Below are 22,702 nucleotides of genomic sequence, written 5' to 3' on the forward strand. Positions count from 1 at the left end.
GTGTGTGTTTGTGTGCGTGCGTGTGTGTGTATGCGTGTGTGTGTGTACGTGTGTACGTGTGTGTGTGTGTGTGCATGTGTGTGTGTGCGTGAGTGTGTGTGCGTGTCAGATTGGCGTGGTCAGTGTGATGGGTGGGCCCTCAGATGAGATGATAGTATTATTATTGTATTGTTGTCATAATTAATATATAGATTTGACCAAATGTAAAAAAGTTAAGAAACATTGTTTGTCTATGCTCTGCTGTGTTCGTATGAATAGTAGCAAACTAAATGAATCACACTGATTTGTTTCACTCCAACACTGTGTTAATTGATCAATGAATCCTGTATGTATATTCAGAAAGACAGAGGTAGATGTTACTGTACTAGTTATTTTTATTCAAAAAGTTTAACATATTTACAACACATCATTAGATCATTTCAAATATGTACAAAGGGGGACAGGGGAGGGGTTTGTTTTGAGGAGTAGAAAAAGGGTGAGGGCGGGGGCTTCTCCACCTCTTCTCTCTCCTCCAGCTCATCTCGGCCTCCTCCTTTCTGTAGCTCAGTCCCATAGTTGGAGTTTTCTCCTGCTGCAGTTTCGTCTCCTTTCGGCCCTGAAGCAAGCACCTTCTCGTTCTCCTTCTCCATGTTGACCTCCACCTCACTGCTCACTTGTGCAGACTTGCTTCCAGAATTTTAGCCTTGGCCTGACAGTCAGTGAGCTCCGCCAAGCAGTCAACATAGGCCCTGAGGCGAGCATGCCCTTTCTTCACCTCCTTCGTTATGACAACATCTTTGTCTTTCACCTGGTTTTCCAGCTGCTCCACCTTCTCCGTCAGGGCCTGGATCTCATTCTCCTTCTCCGTCTCCATCTCCCTCTCGGTCTCAGTCTCAATCTTAATCTCCTTCTCCTTCTCCGTCTCCTTCTCCTCCTCCTTCTCCGTCTCCACCGCCATCTTTATGATATCATCTCTGTCTTTAAGATGGTTTTCCAGCCGCCACACCTCCTCCTTAAGAATCAAAATGTTCCTGTTGGCTCGGAGGATTTCTACATTGTAGATCGTCACAAGTTTCTCCTTCTCCTTGTCCTTCTCCTTCTCCTTGTCCTTGTACTTCTCCTTCTCTTTCTCTTTCTCCTTCTCTTTCTCTTTCTCCTTCTCCTTCTCCTTCTCCTTCTCTTTCTCTTTCTCCTTCTCTTTCTCCTTCTCCTTCTCCACCTCCACCTCACTGCTACATCCTGTATCAGGCTGAGGTGGCTCCTGGTGCAGCCTTGCTTCCATCAGCTTAACCTTGGCCTGACAGTCAGTTAGCTCAGCAAGGCAGTCGAGATAGGCCCTGAGGCGAGCGCGCCGTTTCTTCACATCCTTCGCTATGACAACATCTTTCTCTTTCAGCTGGTTTTCCAGCTGCTCCACCTTCTTCGTCAGGGCCTGGATCTCATTCTCCTTCTCGGTCTCGGTCTCAATCTCCTTCCTCTTCTCCTTCTCCTTCTCCTTCTCTTTCTCTTTCTCCGTCTCCTTCTCCTTCTCCTTCTCCTTCTCCACCGCCATCTTTATGAACTCATCTCTGTCATGAAGCTGGTCTTGCAGCTGCCACACCTCATCCTTAAGAGCATTGATCTTCCTGTAGGCTGTGAGGAGTTCGTCATTGAGGATCTTCAGAATATCTGGTTTCTCCATGGTTCACCACAGAGAGTAGATCTATCTTTTGAAGAAGCTGTTGGATGAGTTGATGCACTATTTTCCGAAGAAGTTTCTGCTCTTGTCTGGAACTTGAAGTCAAAAGGCTTTATGTCTGCAGGTGACAAGATGAAATAGTGTGTAAGATTTAGGTGAATTTGATCAATCAAACATTCAATATAAAACAATTGACACAGATAGAGAGACACCCGCAGAGAGAAGGAGAGAGAGGGAGAGAGACAGACTGGCTGGTTTAAGCGAGAGATTGAGAGAGAGAGAGCGAGAGAGATTGAGAGAGAGAGAGAGAGAGAGAGATAGAGAGAGAGAGAGAGAGAGAGAGAGAGAGAGAGAGAGAGAGAGAGAGAGAGAGAGAGAGAGAGACTCCCCTCCTGCTACGTGTGTATCTGGTTGCCATGGAAACTCAACTGAATGCAACTGCTCTCTCCTCACTGGGAAGAGAGAAATCTAAACTCTGAGTGCACCACTCAAACAACTATAATTCAGAAACTATAAGTCCTATCTGTGAAATAAAGACATCGGGAGAATTCCAAGACTTTGCCGGACACACAGATATATTTGAAATTTGTGAGAGTAAAAAAATGGGGCCGTGTGAGCAAGTTATGCAAGTTGATGCTCCTTCCAGAAAAGTTTTCTCTGAAATAACATTAGACCCAATAGAGAGGGATTGTTTTTTTCCTTAAAGCAGCTACACACCTCATGTAATGTGCTCCTAGCATTAACTTAAGCTTCCGTCAACTTGTCCTTCAACACATTCAAACTACACATTAACCAAAAAATCACCAGTAAATTGTTTGGGGAAATAAAACTTCCCTCATCAATCACCATGGCACCAAGCCCCTTTGATTTGAATTTGAATCTGAATTTGATTGGCAGTGATGGAAGCTGTTGTTTTTTTAACTTGTCTTAAATACTAAAGTTAAACACCAAGGTTAATCTTCCCAATGTTACAAAACACATTGTTTGGTAGAATAAGCTGTGAAATGGGAACATTTCCTGGTGCTACAGGTGTTTTGTCCACAATGCCTCGCTCTGCCTGGCCTCGGCGACTTAAAGCTACTTAGCATCACGTTAACACATATCACTCATTAAGATAAGCAGCAGAAAACACAAAAGAAGCCAGCAACAACATTTTCACATTTGTCATAAAAGCAACAGAAAACCGCACATTATCAACATGTAACAGCAGAAGCTTCATATTATACAGTGGTTTAATTTCCAACTTGAATAATGAGCCTGAATTGTATCGGTTAGCATGCTGGGTAAATACAGAGAGAGGGTGAGACATGACTTACCTCAGTCAAGGTCAGAGTGCAATAGCAACTGTCTTAAACTTTAACAGTATTTAAAGCAATCAACAGCCAATCAGAGGTCTCCTATCAAAATACCAACTATGATGCTGTTCATCAAAGCATCAAAGGAGGTATTGAGAGAGTGTCCCTGTCAATCAAAATAATCTTCTATTTCAAATCTTAGCATCTGGTTGCTATGGTGATAGAACCACCTACTGATGAGGAAGTTTTGCAATCATTTATTTCAGTAAATAAAAACAGGACGTTTCATTTTGGTGGACTTTTAATTGCGTCATTCTTGCAGCATCTGATCTTTAATTTTGTAATGGCTCCTGTCTTATCACCTTCTTCTCTTAGTATTAATATATATATATTATATATATATATACAATATATACTTACATATATGTTTATATACATATACATATGCATGTATACATACATACACATACACATTGTGTGATGGTAGAAAATGTATTTTGTTTCATTTAATTCTCTATTGTTCATTTTGTCGTGTAACTCTTAGCCGCAGTATTTCATCACAAACGAACATGTGAACATTATACAACCCAGGATATTTCCAAACAAAATTCAGACTTAAATAGTTTAAATTTATTTTACCAAGAGGTTCATGTCACACTGTAAGGAGAACATTTAAGAAAATACGATTTTCTACAACCACAAATTCCATTGCACAGAAAATACCTTCATAGGTGTCTATGGAAGAGAGTAATACAGCTCAGAACTCAAACAAAACCTAAAGAATCACGGAGACGGATGACCAATTACAATACATATGACTAACTGGATATGAAATGACTTCTACAAGAGGATATGACATTTTGATCATTTTGCGCATCCCTAGTTTTCATTGAAATGCTTGTTCTCTCACATGAAAATACTTTGTTCTTTAAAATGCCCAACAATGTTTGTCAGTAGGACTTCCTGATATCTTCCTCAACAATCAATGGACACACATTCTGTTCATCCACCGACTGCCCTACCTTACACATGGCATGAGAGTATGATTTTGAAGGTCAGATTTCAAAAACATCTCAGAGTTCATTTTTACTGTTTTAGATTCTTAGTACTGGAGATCCTTAACATCGTTCTGTCTAAAGTCGATTTTAGGTCTATTTAAGAAGACGTGTACTGTTTGTAGTGATCTATTAATGCAAATGCAACAAATTGGCAGCTAACATGGTCTATCAATGAGGCCTAACTGGTTTGACCGCTATAGAGGCTTTTGGAATATATGAACTTTATATGAACGGCATATCAACGACAATAAAGAACCAATGTCTGCTGCAGATGTTCTTTAGAAATTTGTATTATTGTACAAAGATGACAAGAACTGTAGGAGTAACCTTTTGTACTTCATTTCTTTGTCAACATAACACACCATTCATTATATAAGAGAAGTTTTTTATGAGATCAAATTCTGACCTGATGTTTTGACACATTCTTCTTCAGCGTGTCTTACAGTGCAGGGCTGTAATATTAATGCTGCTATCTGTCCTGCACCTCACGTCACCTCTCTGTTCCTCTGGTAACTCAGACCAAATGCTTTCCTGAAAATCCATGTCATATTTATACTGTATTTTGGCAAACTGTGTGCACACAGCAGCACTGGATGATCTTGAGTCTTTACTTTGTTGCTCAAACTGTGAGTTATATCAGTCATTATAAGAGTGAAGTCCTCGCAAAGAGATGTAATCCCTGACACAGCCAATATTTTCAACATTATTAGAAATAGCTCCGTTTTTTTAAACCCCTGCTTATCAAACAAAGTGGAAAAAACTATTCTTCTCAGGTTCCTTCTCAGGCATGCACATGTATTTATTCTTACAGTAATGTGCTTCTTTTAAATGATAAGCAGTGTAGTATATGAGGAATAATGCAGTGTGGCATGCATCTTAATTATCTCGACAGACACATAATGGTTTCGGGTCTTTCTAAAACAAATGTAGCATTTAAATCCAGAGCCTAAATTAGTCAATTGTGAAATTTAAAAAATCTATTTTACTCAATCAGCTGAATGGAAATATATTATCAGGTGCATGTAGAATATATATGTAGAGTATTTCTTTCTTTCTCTCTCTTTCTACATTTCTTGTCTGTTTGTAGTACTTTTGTGTGTCTCTCTGTAGCCATTTTGTGCCACTTCAGACTTGTGTTGTGTCTCTTAGTCTTTTTTTGGTCTGTTTGCAGTGGATTTGTGTCAAATTATATTTGTTTGGTTAATCTTTATAGTTATTTTTAGTTTCTTGGTAGTTGTTTGTTCTGCCTTAAAATATATAAAACAAGCAAGACGATTTATATAGTATTGACATTGACAAATGTGACAACTGAAACAATAACATTTGTATTGGAATCTGCACCATCAGCAAATGTAGTCATCCTTATAAATCCTAAACATCTCATTTAATTCAATTCAAAAATATATCAGGCAGCACTATTTTGACATGTGACCATCAGATACTACAAATTGCAGCACTGACTGAGCTTTCTCATAGGTTTGACCCAATAGTTAATACTTTCTCTGGGCTTCAGAAGAGAGTTTCCCTTTAAGTGCCACAATAAGAATCCTTTTCCAACAGGTTGGACATCTCCATCCAGGACAGGTCCTACTGCACCTCAGTCACATCCAACTTGGTGGCAGGAAGCACCCCTGCTGGAACTTCCTGTTTGGAAACTGGCCAGCAGCTCCAATTGCAGAACTTCTGGTACCTTCAGGAAAATACAACAGGCAGTGAATAATTTACTTCACCACCTGTTGGGCTTGTCGTTCATGCAGTAGAAAGTAGGAAGTCAAGACGGATGAAGATTTTATAAATACTAACCTGTAGTGACAAACGAGCCAAACAGTCAAAGGAATGATGATCAGAAGTAGAACCCCACATGAAGCAAAGATCCATTTCCAGGAACCTGATCAAGACGACATAATACTTGTTTAAATAAATAAAACTGTTATAATAACAACAACAATTGGATTTCCAATCATCTTGGCGGGCAGATGTAGTAAGTGTCAGGAAAGGGCCCACTGTATTTTGGTATTAAGCTGATCCAGTCACTTTTGATCTCTTTCTTTAACATTGTGCTTTAAAACGTTTTCCCAGGGAATAATTCTTGGACCTTAATGAAAAAAATCTGCCGTATGTAGAGGACTGATATCTATGAGTGTGTGAAATTTGGTGCGGCTTGATTGTATTTAAGGGGACTGCTGGGCCTTGGTGAATATGCGCTCTACTGAGTCCCATTCTAGTTTCTTTCATCTCATTAGATCCTGAGGGATCTTCCTGATGAAATTTGACCTTGATGAAAAGACAGAGCAGGAGGAGAACCAGACAACCAAAAGGCTTCACTCAATAATGGAAAATGTGTTGATTAATATTGAGTTTTTCCTCCAAAACAAGTAGACGTATATAAATAAGAAAAATACCAGTGGAGGCTGGAGTCTCCTCTGATGTGAAGTTTCCTAAAATAAACAACAGTTGATATGTGACACTGATCCACTTCTATAGAACACACAGCAGAGTGATGATGTTCAGCTGACCTCTGTCCGGTCTCACTGATAACCAGCTCTCTGGAATCTGCAGCTGTCTGACGCACACCTGTAGAAGCCTTCATCTTCCCGTGTCACATTCTTAAGAGTCATCTTTACGACTTGGTCTGAACCGGACGAACTGTTAGAGTCAATCAATGCTCCGTTTTTAAAGAAGCTGGTTTGTTTGTGTTTGCCGCTCTGATGCTGATAACACAAGGTGACATCGTCATCCGTAAACAGAGGGGAGGCTTGGGTCTTCAGAATTATGTCGCCATCTGTGGAAGAAAAATACTTCTTTTAGCTCCTAAGGATGCTGAATGTTTGCTCGCGCAAACATTCAGCATCCTTAGGGGCTAAGCCCCCCCTTTCTTTCAACCCTAGAAACGCCCCTGCTGAATAATAATAATCCTTAAAATGTCAATAGGGCCTCACGTCTGTCAGTGCCTGTCAGTGGTCGGCCCTAATAAACAATAATAATATTAAACCACCCTGTAAAGATTCGACTTTTAAAAGAAAACATTTCCTGGCATGTAATATATTCCTAACATTGTTATTTGTGGTTTGTTTGTGGGTTATAAACTCATTTATGTTAGTATGTAAATGTGTAGGCAAAAAAAAAAAAAAAAGCGAACACGTTCTGAGATCTCGCGTAGTTAGCGAAAAGTCGGTCCCACGGAAGCCGCCATAGGTCAGTTGCAATCGGCGTGCTCATTTGAACCGGAGGAACCGCTACGAAGAAGAGGGGAAGAACAGCGGCCCAGTCCTGAAAATCCACCTTTCAAGTCGACATTGTAGGTACATTACATCCGTGTGTCGCGCTTACCGGCAGATCGCGTCGATTCCACCGCCCGATCGGCCTCGTTGTTCCGATAAAGCGAGTTTAAGTAACCGATATGTAGCATTAGCCTGGCTGTTAGCATTAGCTTCGTCGTCAGACACTGGCAGGACGAATTAGCGGCTAACACCAGCTTGCAAAACGTGTTCACCGGGTTTGTGCCTTCTCTCTGGCTGCCAGAGTTGTTTTAACCACGATGTCGCACACGAGTACTCGGATGTTATCTTTCTTTAACAGGATACCCCGGTCCGTGGCTTCATTTCGGGCAGCAAACGGTGCATTTGTGTCGGTTTCCAGTGCCGGGCGCCCTGGAAACACCCAGGCTCGAAAGTGCAGTGCAGAGCAGGCCCGAGTTAGAAGAAGGGCAACTTTGCTCGCACAGGCTCCGCTGGTTGTAAACATCGCAAATCGGGTCATAATCGACCGATAAATGATGAGATATAACGAAGGGGAGGTGATAATAACAGTCAAAGTGGAGTTAAAGGGGAAACTATCTGAGCTGTTAGCTTGGAGCAGGGTTTGTGTCGAGGCTGTTTCTGCTCAAACTTCACTCGAGGACATTTATCCCCCAACCACCGAGGAGGGGGGCGCCTCGACGGGGGGAACCTAAACTCAGCTTCTCGGCTAAACTTTTCCCACATTCCGTCCAACCACGGGCGGACACGACCTCCCTCTCCGCACACCACGCCAGGGCCGTGTTCAGTCGTGACGGGGTCGGCCACATGTGCTCCGCAGCTCCGGGTTTGAACGCGAGACGTCGAGGCTCGAACGCATTTCCTGAAAGTCGCCCCAGCGGGCCGGGTGGCGTGGGGGGTGGGGGCCGGATTAACTCTGGAGCGGTTAAGCCGGTTCACGGAGATTTCAGCCGGTCGTCTTAACTAATGCCCTCGTTTTTGTACTGCAAGCCGATTCACCCCCCCCCCCAAAAAAAAACAAAACTCTGGAGGAACCTTTGTGCCCCCTCGTCTGCACACATGCCCCCGCTGGCCTGGTCCCTTTGCCCCATGGCCATTCGGCACATGGGTTGGGAAAAAAACCCACCTTATCTAACTTTGAAAAAAAGCCATTGTAGCTGACTGGGAAAGGCCTCCCAGTTATTAGCAAAGATATTTCAGACTTAATAACCTCTCATAAAAGAAAGTGAAGTGCAAAGTTCATTACAAAGTAAAAAAGGTATGACAAGAATACTGGTAATATTACATAATCGGCTGGAATATTAACGAATCTCAAGGTACAAGCGCATCAGATCTTCTTCCTCTTTATATTATATATTCTGTAATTTATTTTAATTGTCCGTTTAGATTTCCTAACCTTACACGTGGCCTCTGGAGATGATGCATTCAAAAAAACATCTGATTACCCCTGATGGTGTTTGTATTCATACTGTCTGATCCGGAGACCACTTGTTTATTAATGTATTCAAATTAATAAACGGGCCCAATTTAGTGTGTGGATTAATTTATGTGCGTGTTCTTGTCTTTCAGGATGGATTGGCAGCCAGATGAGCAGGGACTTCAACAGGTCCTCCAACTGCTCAAAGACTCGCAGTCGCCTAACACAGTCACGCAGAGAGCTGTCCAACAAGTATCCTACTACAGCGTGGCCGGGCGGTCTGAAGAGATGTTTTACTAGTTTGTGACGTGTTTATGCCGATGCAATGTTGACCTGTGCTTGCAGAGTACTGTCCACAGGTTGAGAATTTTTCTGTGGGTGACCATGAGTTATATATTCCACTGGCCACTGTGTTGCGTTTACATGAATTGAAGTCGTATTTCAGGATCCTCACCTTTGTCTGCACCAGATTTGACCTGTTCATACATATTACACTCAATGTAAGCCTAATTAGTTTCATTGTGATCTCTGCATTATTTCTGTAGGAAGTCACAAAAGTAAAAATAACCCGTCCTGGCGGAAGTAATAAATATTCCATAAAAGTCTTGAGGTCACTGAAAATCTATTTAGGCAAATAGAAAAATATATGTGAGAAGCTGCAGATTATATGTAAAGACAAACATGGTTCATCCTTTCCCCAGTGTGAAACTGAATAACAAGAGTTAGCCTTTGAGAACAAAAGTTGGATTGTTGAAGTTGGAAGCTCTAAAGGTAAAGAGTCCTTAACTTTCATGACAGAAACTTGAACAACTCAACCAGTTCCCCGACTTCAACAACTATCTCATCTTTGTCCTCACACGCCTCAAAACTGAAGGTGAGTAGCCAAACCTGTTTCGCCCCTCCAATGTGTCTGATATAGGTCGCCATTGACAGAGGGATGATGCCGGGGGTGAATGGTGACAATCACAGATTGTTGAATAGTATAATTTACATAAATTTGGTTAAGAGCTGATCCAACCTCTCAAACCCTTTTTCCATTCATAAGATGTCAGTATGTGTCCTTTATAACCTTTTCAGTCAATCAGAATAAACTATTAATGGTCTAGAACAAGATAATAAACATTCACACGAGCAAAAATAAATGTTGGTGATTGGAAGAAATGTGTAGTTGCATGGTTACATTGCCTGCTATTCCACACAATGAATCGTACATATTTTAAAACAGGAAAGGGGAACGTGACAGTTGTTAACAGTAATGTTTAGGTCATTACCCTGAACTGTTGGAAATGGTATAGAAGAAAATCTAATATCGGGACATCCTTTCAAGGTACTCACTGATTGGGATATTTTCTCTTTATTTTGTACCCTCTGTTCAGATGAACCAACTCGCTCTCTGAGTGGACTGATTCTGAAGAACAATGTTAAAGCCCACTACCAGAATTTCCCCCCGACTGTTGCTGAATTCATCAAGCAGGAATGTCTCAACAACATCGGCGACCCATCGCCGCTCATTCGTGCCACCATTGGTGAGTTTGTGTTTTGTGTCGTCTGTGTGTAGTGAATGTTACACTCCATCACGGGTTCTTTTTGTGGGGGACTTTCAATCCACACACCAAGTGCTCCTTTTCTGTTTACACCTGGAGATGATTACAATTAAATCACCTGAGTATCTGTGAAGGTATTTGTATTCATACTGTCTGATCCAGAGCTGCTGCAAAGACAACTGCTCGTCATCCTTTTAATTATGATTCTATCTGAAGTCGGATTTCTTCTGCCCAACCTTTTCACCTCTAGGCATCCTCATCACTACTATTGCCTCCAAGGGAGAGCTACAGACGTGGCCTGAACTACTGCCACAGCTCTGCAACTTGCTCAACTCGGAAGACTACAACACCTGCGAGGTTTGCACTTAGCTTAATATGTGATTATTCTTTCAGTGAAAACAAGCACTGACACTTACGTCAAAACCTTGCGCATCCATAGAGGTGAACTCACTTATTCTGGAAGATAAGATCTTAGCCCAGGTTGAACGTGTGGGTCTAGTCATGCAGAGAATTACATGAGGTTCCCAGACTCAATGGAATGTACACGTAACTAATGAAGAGAATGGTCAGACATTAGTGATAGAAGAGCACATCTCACTGTTAAAAAGACATGACTCAGTTTAACTGATTGTGCTACAATCACATAAATCCTCTCAATTTTTTTAATGAAATATTAAAATTATTAGTGGAAGCTCTGAACGACCAAACCTAAGTGTGAGAATACTCTTGATTGTGTAGAGACATCTTTAGCCTTTGTAACTACAACAATTTCTTTAAAAACTATGATGTAATTGATGCCTGTGCAGTGAATTCAGTGCTCCTGCTCCCGTTTGATTTTCTGATGCAGTCTCATTCTCTCCTCTGTGTCCCTGTATGTTTGCGTTTGATTTGACAGCCTCTCTATGTATGTCCGTGTCTCAGGGCTCGTTTGGAGCACTGCAGAAGATCTGCGAGGACTCGTCTGAGCTGCTGGACAGCGACGCTCTGAACAGACCCCTCAACATCATGATACCTAAGTTCCTTCAGTTCTTCAAGCACTGCAGCCCCAAAATCAGGTACAGGACAGAAAACGGGAGTCATTTCTCAGTGTAGTCTGCTGTTAGAATCTGGAAGTGATGCAAACCAACATCTGACTTACAGTGAAGGTGTTTGTATTCATACTGTCTGATCCAGATATTTCATGTTTACCCCTTACACTGAAAGAATATTCATATTTAATAAAGCTTGTATTGGTTCCTAGCAGGATTTAGTCGGTGGTGCACTGTATGTGATATTTCATCCATTTTCAGAATAAAGCATTAATTGAGCCTCACTGATGCTGGTTCGTCATTGTGGCCACATTCAAATAGATTTTAGTTTCTAACAAGCTTTTAAATACATTTTCCGCAGAGTAATATATCCCTACATCTTTTCACCCACAGTGTTCTTCCTCGTTTCATTTATTTTAATGAAATATTAACTACAATGTGTTAAATTAAATTTTCGAACTTTCCATGTTAATATAGTAAATATTTGTAATGACAAATACTTTGTTTAAAGAACGGTTGTCGTTATATTATTTCTGTTCGACTCAACCCACAACACACGTTCCACTGGATTGATCAAATTCTGTCATCTCTGCAGGTCCCATGCCATCGCCTGCGTGAACCAGTTCATCATTGGAAGAGCTCAGGCCCTAATGGACAACGTAGATACTTTCATAGAGGTGAGTTGAGTTGGAACAAGGACATCAATCAGGTTGTCTTTGAATAATATAGTAGAACTTTTTTTAGATGTGCATTGTCAATATAATCAAACACAAATCTCTCACACTAAATATCTTTCTGCTCTTATTCCTTCTCTCCCCTCTAGAGCCTTTTTGCACTGGCAACAGACGAGGACTCAGAGGTTCGAAAGAATGTGTGCCGAGCCCTGGTCATGCTACTGGAGGTCCGCATCGACCGCCTCATCCCCCACATGCACAGCATCATCCAGGTGAGCTCAGCTGCGCACTCTTTGTACGTCCACTTAATTAGTCTTTTGGCATCTGGACATGATGACAATCCCAGCTCATTGAATTACAATGATACCTTAAGTTCCTAAAATATCCGATCCAGATTTACCAGTTGTTTCTGCAAACTGTCACCGGTATTTTTCTCTTTCCCCACTGTTATCAATGAGTCTGAAACATGTGGTTTTCCTCATCTCTTGCAGTACATGCTGCAGCGGACCCAGGACCCCGATGAGAATGTGTCCCTTGAGGCCTGCGAATTTTGGTTGACTCTAGCTGAGCAGCCCATCTGTAAGGAGATGCTGTCTGGACACCTGGTGCAGTAAGTAGAACTTCTGTCCATGACTAAGATGATTTCATGTGATAAATAACCAACACACAAACTGTTTTCTACAATTTTTTCCAAAACTAATCTTTATTCTTCCCTCCCTTTTAAATATAGACTGATACCAATCTTGGTGAATGGGATGAAATACTCGGAGATCGACATTATACTGTTAAAGGTGAGCTCTCTTTTTGTTCTTGCCACGCTATACAACACCTGCTGAAATATGCCATTCCCTCTTTGACTGAAAACCAGTCTCATAGCCGTAAATAATTTGTGATGGAAAATCCGAAACAAAGACATCGTTCATGAGGAAGATGATGATTTAGAACCGACCCTAGTGCAGTTTTAAATCAGTGTCTACATATGACGAAGGTGCAGTGCAGCTGAAGTAGAAATTGTGTGTGTCTGTCCAGGGTGATGTGGAGGAGGAGGACGAAGCAGTACCAGACAGCGATCAGGACATCAAGCCCCGGTTCCACAAGTCACGCACTGTCACGTTGCAGCACGAAGGGGGGGAGGGAGAGGAGGGTGAGGACATTGAAGACGATGATGATGACGATGACGACACACTGTCCGACTGGAACCTGCGTAAGTTGAGGACCAATACAGCTACAGCGATGCTCTTTAAACTTTTTTTTTAAAGGTTTTTCATTTATCTTTCTCTAGGTTTTACACACATTTTTATTAAAGTAGAAACTTCCCGATGTTTCGTAGTTTTAACCCTCGGATGTTGCCTTGAGAGCAGTTTTAGGAAAACTTCCGCTCAAAGGTCATGTTTTAAAACAGTGTTGTTATAAAGGTTTTTCTCTTGGGTGTAGGAAAGTGTTCTGCTGCAGCCCTCGATGTGCTGGCCAATGTGTTCCGTGACGACCTGCTGCCACACCTCCTTCCCCTCCTGAAGGGCCTGCTTTTCCACCCGGACTGGGTCATCAAGGAGTCGGGCATCCTGGTGCTCGGGGCCATTGCTGAGGGTAAGGCTCCACACATTTTCATCCAAACATGCATGCTATGCTATCTTTAAGGTTGCTAGTATACAAATGGCTTTTCTAAGGAAAATCAAACTATTCAGAAAAACAAAATTAGGTAGAATCACGCAACTAATATGTCTGCGATAAAACGCATAACAATAAAGTAACAATAATCTCCTCTTGCCATGGCTCAGGCTGCATGCAGGGCATGGTGCCCTACCTGCCGGAGTTGATCCCTCACCTCATCCAGTGTCTTTGTGAAAAGAAGGCCCTGGTGCGCTCCATTGCCTGTTGGACCCTGAGTCGTTATGCACATTGGGTGGTCTCCCAGCCCCCAGATTCCTTCCTCAAACCCCTGATGACTGAGCTTCTGAAACGCATCCTGGACAGCAACAAGAGGGTGCAAGAAGCTGCCTGCAGGTGAGCTGCTACACACTGGTCCTCTTCGTATGTGGATTTGATGAAAATCCTGTTTCATTGACAAACAATGATACACGTTGTTCCCATATTGTTCTCTGATCAACATCCTGCATGTATTGCTCCTGGACCAGTAAATTAGATTACAGGATTCAATGCTAATGTCCTCCGTCTTGGTTTTCTCTTAGTGCGTTTGCCACCCTAGAGGAGGAGGCATGTACGGAGCTGGTTCCCTACCTGAGCTTCATCCTGGACACGCTGGTCTTTGCCTTCGGGAAGTACCAGCACAAGAATCTCCTCATCCTCTACGATGCCATAGGAACTCTGGCAGACTCAGTGGGTCACCACCTCAATCAGCCTGTAAGTGCCTGTGCAAAACATTCTGGGAAAGGTCTTTTTATCGAGTTTAGATTTGGGACATCACTTTGGGAAATGTACTTATTTGGCCAATAGTTGGATGATAAGATTGATACCACTGATACTTGTTTTACACTTTGGTTTTCTGTAAATTACACAGACAGATTAACCTTATCCTAGTTCTCTCTCTACTGCTGGCTCACCACACTCCGTGATGATCACTCATCAGACATTCGAAATCTGAATATATGTTGCGGATGATTTTTGATTCTGAGATGTGTGGCTAGTGTTTTGCGGTTATAGGGAGGAAGAACATATGTTTCTACACAGAATTTTCCCACTCAAGACAGTGTAGGTGCTAATTTGGCGGCACTCTTGCAAGTTGATCACTCAATAACTGACCTATCATTGAGTTACAGTTCTGACAGAATGATATTTCCAATGACACAGGGCAGGTTTTATGGAGATTATACAATAATAATGTTATGAAGTGAATCAAAGGTGGTTGTTGGTTTCCAGTCTCGCTTAACTCTTTTCCACAGTTTTTCCCTTTCTTACCATTACATTAAGAAGTAAATAAGAATGGCAGAGAGATCTAATCGGTTCCTATCATTTTTCAGGAGTATATTCAGAAGTTGATGCCCCCCCTTATCGGCAAGTGGAATGAGCTGAAGGATGAGGACAAGGATCTTTTCCCACTACTAGAGGTGAGCATTCATTTTTTTAAGTCACAGTCCGATTACACAACTAACAGAGGATCATGCTAAAGGGTAAATAATATGATTGCATGAAGAGTGTCACCTGACCAAAAGTATGTTTTTATCCCATTGGGTATTTGACTGCCTTCATGAAATGTAATGTAATTTTTCATCTTTCTGTTTCTTCCAGTGTTTATCATCCGTTGCCACTGCTCTGCAGAGCGGCTTTTTGCCTTACTGTGAGCCTGTCTACCAGCGCTGTGTCACTCTAGTCCAGAAGACACTAGCTCAGGCTATGGTGAGATCATGCGCATAGTAAATAGGTTGTGCGTTTTTTTTTCTCGAGACTTGAAGAAGAGACATTGAACCTTTTTTCTCGTGTCTGCACAGATGTACAACCAGCATCCAGACCAGTACGAGGCTCCTGACAAGGATTTTATGATCGTTGCCCTGGATCTGCTGAGCGGCCTGGCCGAGGGATTGGGGGGGAATGTGGAACAGCTGGTTTCCCGGTCCAACATTATGACGCTCCTTTTCCAGTGCATGCAGGTATAACGGTGTTTTCCTTATTTGTTTCCATGATTTTCTAACACACATAAAAAATGCATGCAAAGATGCATCAGGTTATACACAGTATAAAACTTGGCCTCTTTTGGAGCAGTAGTGAGAAATGAGTTTAGAATTGGGACATCGTTTTGGGAAATTTACCTAGTTGGCCAATAGTTTGATGAGAAGATTGATACCACTGATACTTGTCTTACACTTTGGTTTTCTGTAATTTACACAAACAAAATCTAACAGTATTTAGTGTGTGACATGTTTTATAACGATTAACCTTATCTTAGTTCTAGATGTCTACGGCTGGCTCGCCACACTCCGTGATGATCACTATCAGACATTCGAAATCTGAATACATGTTGCGGATGACTTTTGATTCTGAGAAGTGTGGCTAGTGGTTTCCAGTCTCGCTAAACTCTTTCCTACAGTTTTTCTTTCTGACCATTTCATGAAGAAGTAAATAAGAATGGCAGAGAGGTCTAATCGGTTCCTATCATTTCTAAGGAGTATATTCAGAAGTTGATGCTCAGGTAACACAAAGTATAAAACATGATGTTATCTTTTTGCAGGACACAATGCCTGAAGTGAGGCAAAGCTCGTTTGCTCTGTTGGGTGATCTAACTAAGGCCTGCTTCGTCCATGTGAAGCCTTGTATTGGTGAGTGTGCTTCACTTCTGCGTTGAGCAATTTATTTAATCACCTTTCCTTTACTGTCTGGCTATGGGGGAGCACTCGGTACTGATGCATTGTTACACCTGTCAATCGTAAGCCGTAGATGGTGCAGTGGCTTCACAGATGAGAGGTTGTAAAATAGTTGAATTGGGTATAAGTGAATGTGTTCTAAGCAGTGTGTCTGTGTTCTCCCTCCAGCTGAGTTCATGCCGATCTTGGGGCTCAACCTGAACCCAGAATTTATCTCTGTGTGTAACAACGCCACCTGGGCCATCGGGGAGATCTCCATGCAAATGGGTGAGAAAGCAGGTCACATGTTTTTTTTTTTTTTGTTTTTTTGTTTTTTTTAACAAATGGTTGCCTTCACCGAATACAAGTGCGAATTATCTGGAAATGACGACACACCCAGCTCATTGACACACAATGATACATTATGTTCCTATATCTTCTGATCCAGATGATGCACTTGTCATATGGCTCGTACTTAACGGCTCAGTGTTTGCTATATTTATCTTTTAAACAGATTTGCTTGTGTGTGACCTAACAAATGCAACTTGGTCAGCAGGTCTGTGCACACAGCACTGCCTCCCTCCGTAACTCATTAACGTTTTTTTTCTTTGGCAACTGGTAGATCTTTGTTTCAGACAATTAAAGGCATTTTTAGTAAAGGTTTCCTGATAGTGAACGTGGGTTTGATGGCAACACTAGATCCAGCCTTCTTATGCTTGTGCATTGTGAGCGTGGGTTTGCGCGCATGCTTTTCCGGCGTCATTGTGCGTGATCCAGTCATCCCAGTGACACTCTGTGTGGTATCCTTACAGGCACAGGTGTCAAGCAGCAAACAGGGGATTGTCCAGGTGAGCGTAGGGACACCTGCGAACCAGTCGTCTGTTTTGACCGAAGAGTGCAAAAATCTAAAGAGTTTTCCTGTCAGATGTGTTGAAATTCGCTGCAAAATGATTGGCTGTAGTTCAAACAATTCAGGTCAGTTCACTTTAATGAAATGCTCTGTCTCTGTTGTATGTCTCTAGGTGCGGAGATGCAGCCTTATGTGGGCATGGTTCTGCCAAACTTAGTAGAGATCATCAACAGACCAAACACACCCAAGACTCTGTTGGAAAACACAGGTACAGACACACAATCAAATCAGGGGGTCTTAAAGGTCTAATATGTAATTATCTGTATTTAAGGCCTTCAGGTCTCTATTACTTTAAAATATTTGACATCTAGGTCTGTACGTTAAATTAACACTGCTTCGTTTACACTTAAAATGTTGTTTTTTTTAAGAGTTATGTTAATGTTTTGGTCTTAATCTTTACCTTAAATCTGCTAAAAAACTGAGATGCTGAGTATCAGCTGGATGTTGTCTAATGGTCACACTCAGTTGATGTGTATTGTTTTTCTTTTCTCCCTCTGTGCAGCAATTACAATTGGCAGACTGGGTTATGTTTGTCCGCAGGAAGTGGCACCACAGTTGCAGCATTTCATAAGACCATGGTGAGTCCTATCTGAATATCATATTATGAGTAAACAAACGGTGAAATATAAATCACTTTCGCTGATAAATGCATAAGTAGTAATTTAGCTAATATCCCTACATTTAGTGACTGAATCAATGGGGAAAGAAGGAATCATTTTTAATAGATATATTTGCCTTCAGTAAAAACGAGTGCCCACTCTGGATATGATGACACACCCAGCTCATTGAAACACAATGATACATTATGTTCCTATATCTTCTGATCCAGATGATGCACTCCTCAAATGGGCTCATACTCTTGCAGGTTACACAGTTCAGAATTGCCATATTCATTGTAAACAGGTTAACAATTGTGCAGGGATAAATTATAAATGTGTCAGATCAATACTCAATTGCGTTTTATTTTACCCACTCTCAGGTGCACGTCGCTAAGGAATATCAGAGATAACGAGGAGAAGGACTCTGCTTTTCGGGGAATCTGTGTTATGATCGGCGTCAACCCTGCAGGAGTGGTGCAGGTGAGGGGATGTGGTTTGAAGCTGTTGGGACTGCGGGGGTTAGAGAGCAGAGCGCTGCATCAGTGAGTGTTGAAGTAACGAGTCTTTTCTATCCAGGACTTCATTTTCTTCTGCGACGCTGTGGCTTCGTGGGTCAACCCCAAGGACGACCTGAGAGACATGTTTTATAAGGTGAGGATGATTAACTTTAACATTCTTTTATTAACTTATCATTTAATCAGCAGTTCTATCTAGTTATTTGGGGGATTTGGGGACGTTTATTCTCGAATCCCATGCTAGCCGAGATATACAGTGAAGGAAGTTAAAACTTAAATGAACTATAACTTAACTTCAATAAATTCAGAAGTAAAAATGTAACTACATTTAGTAAGTGAATCAATGGGGAAGGTAGGAATCATTTTAAATGGATATATTTGCTTTTAGTAAAAACGACACGGACAAGTGCCCAGTATCTGGATATGATGACACACCCAGCTCATTGAAACACAATGATACATTATGTTCCTATATCTTCTGATCCAGATGATGCACTCCTCATATGGGCTCGTACTTAAAGGCTCCGTGTTTGAGATGGAGGTTTTGTTACTTCTTGGCAACAGATTCAATTCAATCTTAAATAATTTATTTTATTTTTTTTTATTCTCAAAGATCCTTCATGGCTTCAAAGACCAGGTCGGAGAAGAGAACTGGCAGCAGTTCTCCGAGCAGTTCCCCCCTCTGTTGAAGGAGCGTCTGTCTGCCTGCTACGGCGTCTAACCCGAATTCCCCCTGGTCCACACAGGAAACACACCTGTTAGGTATGTCCAGCAAACATCTCCAACATGTTAACCAATCCCCTGCCTTCTGGAAATGATGACACACCCAGCTCATTGACACACAATGATACATTATGTTCCTATATCTTCTGATCCAGATTCCCCCACCACTTTTGACCCCCTAACTTGTTTCAGTTACGTTGCTGTGTAACGAGATTTTAAACCTGTTTTTATTTTCCATTCCTCTCTATTTCAGGTTAATGTAGGGGAGGGTAACTGGGGAACTCATTGCACTGCCCAGATCATGGGGGAAAAACGAGCTGGAGGGATGTGGCTGACCTTGACCCTTGATTCAGCGGACGGCACCTTTCCCCCGCACCCTGTGTCTCTGAGGGAGGGTGGGAGGAGGGTGGTGGGTGTGGGAGGGTAATCTGGGGATATGCATATACCTCTAGGACTAAACGCCTCACGAAATCCAAACACGCTCAAAATTGAATTTCGCCAACCGCACCGCAGGGATCCTAGGTAGTTGAGGACAAAATAGGGGCTGGCTTTGACCTCCCCCTCCTCAATTTGATTATTCTGTTAAGATAGATGACGGCTGGGAGGGGAGGGGGGTGGCAGATGGGTACATAATAAGGATTTATCTGAACCAGCATAGGGTGCCACAGTCCCAAATACCACAATGCACGTAGTCGGTAGAAACTCACAGTTGTAGATGCGTTTGAACAGGCTCGTGCAAGAGGCTCAACAAAAACAAACATGCTTTTACTATGTAACGATGCAGGAGATGTGCACAATTATCTTTTCGCCTTTACGGCAAAATTGCATAAACCATATTTTGTGCATATACATGGGTCTTATTCTCTTTTCACATGTACATTTAGCTGAATTTAATTTCCCTCCTCTTCCCTTGGTTGCTGACTTCCTGTTGACTCACATGTTCCTTTTTTCCCCTCATTTGAGTGGGGAAAAGTTGCAGTAGGTCTGTCCTCTAAGGTTTTACCACCAACCAAATTGTTGCATGACAAATGATCACCTCTGAAGTGACGCATGTTTGAGTCAATGACTGTTGTGCTCTTGGATTTATTGCGTTGTCAGTGTAGGGACACTGCCAAAATTTGAAGTTGTCAGGTGCTTGGTTCTTTTTATCCTCGCATTCATACCCATCCCCTGAACAATGTCCACGATAGTTACATGGAGACTGCGTGTGTGTGTGTGTGATGGCCAGCTATAGGTAGATCAATACAGGCATCAGCTCACGTCTGATGGTTTGAAGAATCACCCTTCAAGTACTGTAGACAAAGTCAAGAATCCTTTTTGCTGCTGCTTCGTTTTTAGAGAATATACAAAATCGACTTAATGAGAGCGATAAGACATCACCACCAAGAATGAATTACTGATATAAATGCACTTTTTCTTTTGTAAGAAATGTTGAATTTCACCTTTAAGGCATACAGTAATGAATACTGATCTTGAGGTATAGTTTTTTTGATAAGTAATTTTAAAAACTGTTAATGGCTTGCTTAAGTAAGCATAATGTTAAGCAATGATAACAATGACTAGGTTAGACATGAGGCCTCTTAACATAGTTTTATAATGTAGCCCCTTCTAAGATGGATGGAATAGGATTTAAGAGGGAGACATCTTGATTATAGTATTTTGAATCCACGTCCTAGTGCACCTGTCAATTAATACTTTATAGGATGTCCCCGACATTTTCATCACAGCTTCCTTTCTTAAACTGCAGCTGTTTGAGTCGTCAAAGCTTCTCCGTGTCATGAACATTGCATGCTTCTCGATGAGTCTTGCTCCTTTTTTAGCCATTTTGTAACATGTCCCTTTGGAGGGATCGACTGTATAAGAGCTTTGTCAATGGCAACACAATTCACAGCTGGACTAATAAGGTACTTCTCCAGCTTATGATCTAACAAGTGATTGTTGTTGTTGCCATACCTTTCACCCGTTGATACTGTGTAGGATATGTCTGGGAATACACTGACCGAGTCCTAATAGTTCTCCCCTGACACTGGTAAGCTTATGTGAAAGAGTGGTGGTCTTTATCCAGCTTTATCTTTTGTCATTGTCCATAGTGGACGGTTGTAATGTGTGTATGGCTGCTTGCCTGTTGGTGTTTTACTAGAACGGTGTGTAAGCGAGTAACTGCTTAGATGTAATTTGCACCAGCCCTACTCTGAAGTGAAGCACAGGGCGTGGTTTGAGTCATGCCTGGGTTCGATGTGGCCAGTGGGAGAATCATTTGCCTGCCAATTCACACGGTTGGTCAGGGCGCTCGAAAGTCTAAGAGGAAGACTTATGGGAAATACTGAAATGGATTCCTGCCTGATTTATATTTAAGAAAAAAAGAATTCCCTAAAAATGACTGGTTGTGTATTTTAATAAATCAGCATTGACGTTGGACTTTTCCTCAACAAATGAAATGGATCTTTGATTTTTTTTTTTTGTTGAAGCGCACATGTTGCAGAAGATGATGCAGCAGCGTTTCCATTCGTGACCACTTTTCTAAGCCGTAATGCCCCTGTAGGCTGAATACTGACTGGTGACTCTAGGTTTAACTGGTAGGCGAGTGTTTTGACGTGAGGTGGCCACTCATTCTTCAGGGGCAGGACGGATGCTCCTGTGCCACGAAGAATTGGAGTCAAAGGCTTTACCTCTCCTCACTATGTTGTGATACACTACGCTACAGAATAAAATTTAAATGCAAGTTTGTCCACAAGTTATTTTTAGTTTCTTTTTCTTTCTTTTTTTACTTTTTCTTTTATTTTGACGTGTATGTGACCGTTAAGTTTTATTTATTTATTTTTTTTTATTTTTGTGCTCCAGTGCACAAATTGTTTTGGACTTTAAAAGTTTTTTTTTTTGTTCTTTTTATTTAAAGAATAATTTGTTTTCGTTGTTTTATAGCGGACCATTTGTTTATATCAAATTTGATGTTGTGGTCGGACTGAAGGCGAGTCGGTGCTTGGTGCATACTTTAGGGAAGAATGTGGAAAACTTAATTCATAACTTGTTTCAATCTCATATAAAGGCTGGCAATTGAATTTGATGTAGTACCATTTTTTGCTGAACTGTGGTGCAGGTGGGATATATCCCTTTTTATTTAATTTTTGTGAATAGGGGAAAATAAAAGTTTTTTTTCTATTAAACCTCGAGTGATTGAGTCATTTGTTTGGATTCGGTTTGTTAATCGATGTATTCAGAGAAATATTCTTTGGCTTTCAAAATTGTTAAATGTCAGCTGATGTCTTTGCGACAAGACCTCATGACGGAGCTTCTGAAACTCATCCTGGACGGCTGCAAGAGGCTGCCTGCAGGTGAGCTGCTTCTCACTCACCCTTTTTGTATGTGGATATATATATATATATATGACGTAAAACAATGTTATAGAGGTTTTTCTCTTGGGTCTAGGGAAGTGTTATGCTGCATCCTTGGATGTGCTGGCCAATGTGTTCCTTGACGACCTGCTGCCACACATCCTTCCCCTCCTGAAGGACCCGGACTGGGTCATCAAGGAGTCTGGCATCCTGCTGCTCGGGGCCACTGCTGAGGGTAAGGCTCAGTGGATAATAGCTCTCACAGAAGAGACTAGATGTTGTTACTGCTCAGTTGTTATGGAGTGATCATTGCATATATTCGCTATTCATCAGTGGGTTAAATCCCAGCTCATTGACAAACAATGATACACTTTGTTCCCATATTGTTCTGTGATCCA

General features: G+C 41.7%; 2 protein-coding genes, 1 long non-coding RNA gene and 1 other non-coding gene across 8 annotated transcripts; 2 read left to right on the forward strand and 2 right to left on the reverse strand.

Moving 5' to 3' along the window:
- Positions 1 to 139: 139 nt before the first annotated feature.
- LOC128458570 (putative uncharacterized protein DDB_G0271982) lies at positions 140 to 3,090 on the reverse strand. The gene is made up of 2 exons (XM_053443456.1): positions 2,974 to 3,090; positions 140 to 1,775 (listed from the first exon to the last, which is right to left on the reverse strand). Exon 2 carries the CDS (start codon positions 1,658 to 1,660, stop codon positions 650 to 652), a length of 1,011 nt encoding a protein of 336 aa, XP_053299431.1. The 5' UTR covers positions 1,661 to 1,775; positions 2,974 to 3,090; the 3' UTR covers positions 140 to 649.
- Positions 3,091 to 5,319: 2,229 nt separating this feature from the next.
- On the reverse strand, positions 5,320 to 7,046 carry LOC128457945 (uncharacterized). 2 transcript variants are annotated; one of them, XR_008341969.1, is made up of 3 exons: positions 6,527 to 7,046; positions 5,814 to 5,898; positions 5,320 to 5,700 (listed from the first exon to the last, which is right to left on the reverse strand). It is a non-coding gene; the product is annotated as an uncharacterized LOC128457945 (long non-coding RNA). The 2 variants fall into 2 exon arrangements; XR_008341968.1 differs by lacking the exon at positions 6,527 to 7,046 and having other exon boundaries at positions 5,814 to 6,507.
- A 128-nt stretch (positions 7,047 to 7,174) lies between these two features.
- On the forward strand, positions 7,175 to 22,136 carry LOC128457946 (transportin-2). Of its 4 annotated transcripts, none has more exons than XM_053442501.1 (26): positions 7,175 to 7,312; positions 8,837 to 8,936; positions 9,483 to 9,558; positions 10,061 to 10,210; positions 10,479 to 10,585; positions 11,150 to 11,283; positions 11,852 to 11,933; positions 12,080 to 12,202; positions 12,422 to 12,540; positions 12,661 to 12,721; positions 12,960 to 13,134; positions 13,365 to 13,517; positions 13,709 to 13,934; positions 14,120 to 14,291; positions 14,909 to 14,995; positions 15,177 to 15,284; positions 15,377 to 15,535; positions 16,114 to 16,201; positions 16,415 to 16,513; positions 17,038 to 17,073; positions 17,248 to 17,343; positions 17,638 to 17,713; positions 18,115 to 18,214; positions 18,311 to 18,385; positions 18,863 to 19,011; positions 19,226 to 22,136. In XM_053442501.1, exons 2-25 carry the CDS (start codon positions 8,838 to 8,840, stop codon positions 18,968 to 18,970), a joined length of 2,709 nt encoding a protein of 902 aa, XP_053298476.1. In that variant the 5' UTR covers positions 7,175 to 7,312; position 8,837; the 3' UTR covers positions 18,971 to 19,011; positions 19,226 to 22,136. The 4 variants fall into 4 exon arrangements, with proteins under 4 accessions (XP_053298476.1, XP_053298475.1, XP_053298477.1 ...); XM_053442500.1 differs by having other exon boundaries at positions 7,184 to 7,308; XM_053442502.1 differs by lacking the exon at positions 17,038 to 17,073 and having other exon boundaries at positions 7,184 to 7,308.
- Positions 11,335 to 11,401, forward strand: LOC128459342 (small nucleolar RNA SNORD41). The gene has a single exon (XR_008342135.1). It is a non-coding gene; the product is annotated as a small nucleolar RNA SNORD41 (small nucleolar RNA).
- Positions 22,137 to 22,702: the final 566 nt, after the last annotated feature.

Source organism: Pleuronectes platessa, chromosome 16 (genome assembly GCF_947347685.1).
Source record: "Pleuronectes platessa chromosome 16, fPlePla1.1, whole genome shotgun sequence".
Taxonomy (NCBI): Eukaryota; Metazoa; Chordata; class Actinopteri; order Pleuronectiformes; family Pleuronectidae; genus Pleuronectes; species Pleuronectes platessa.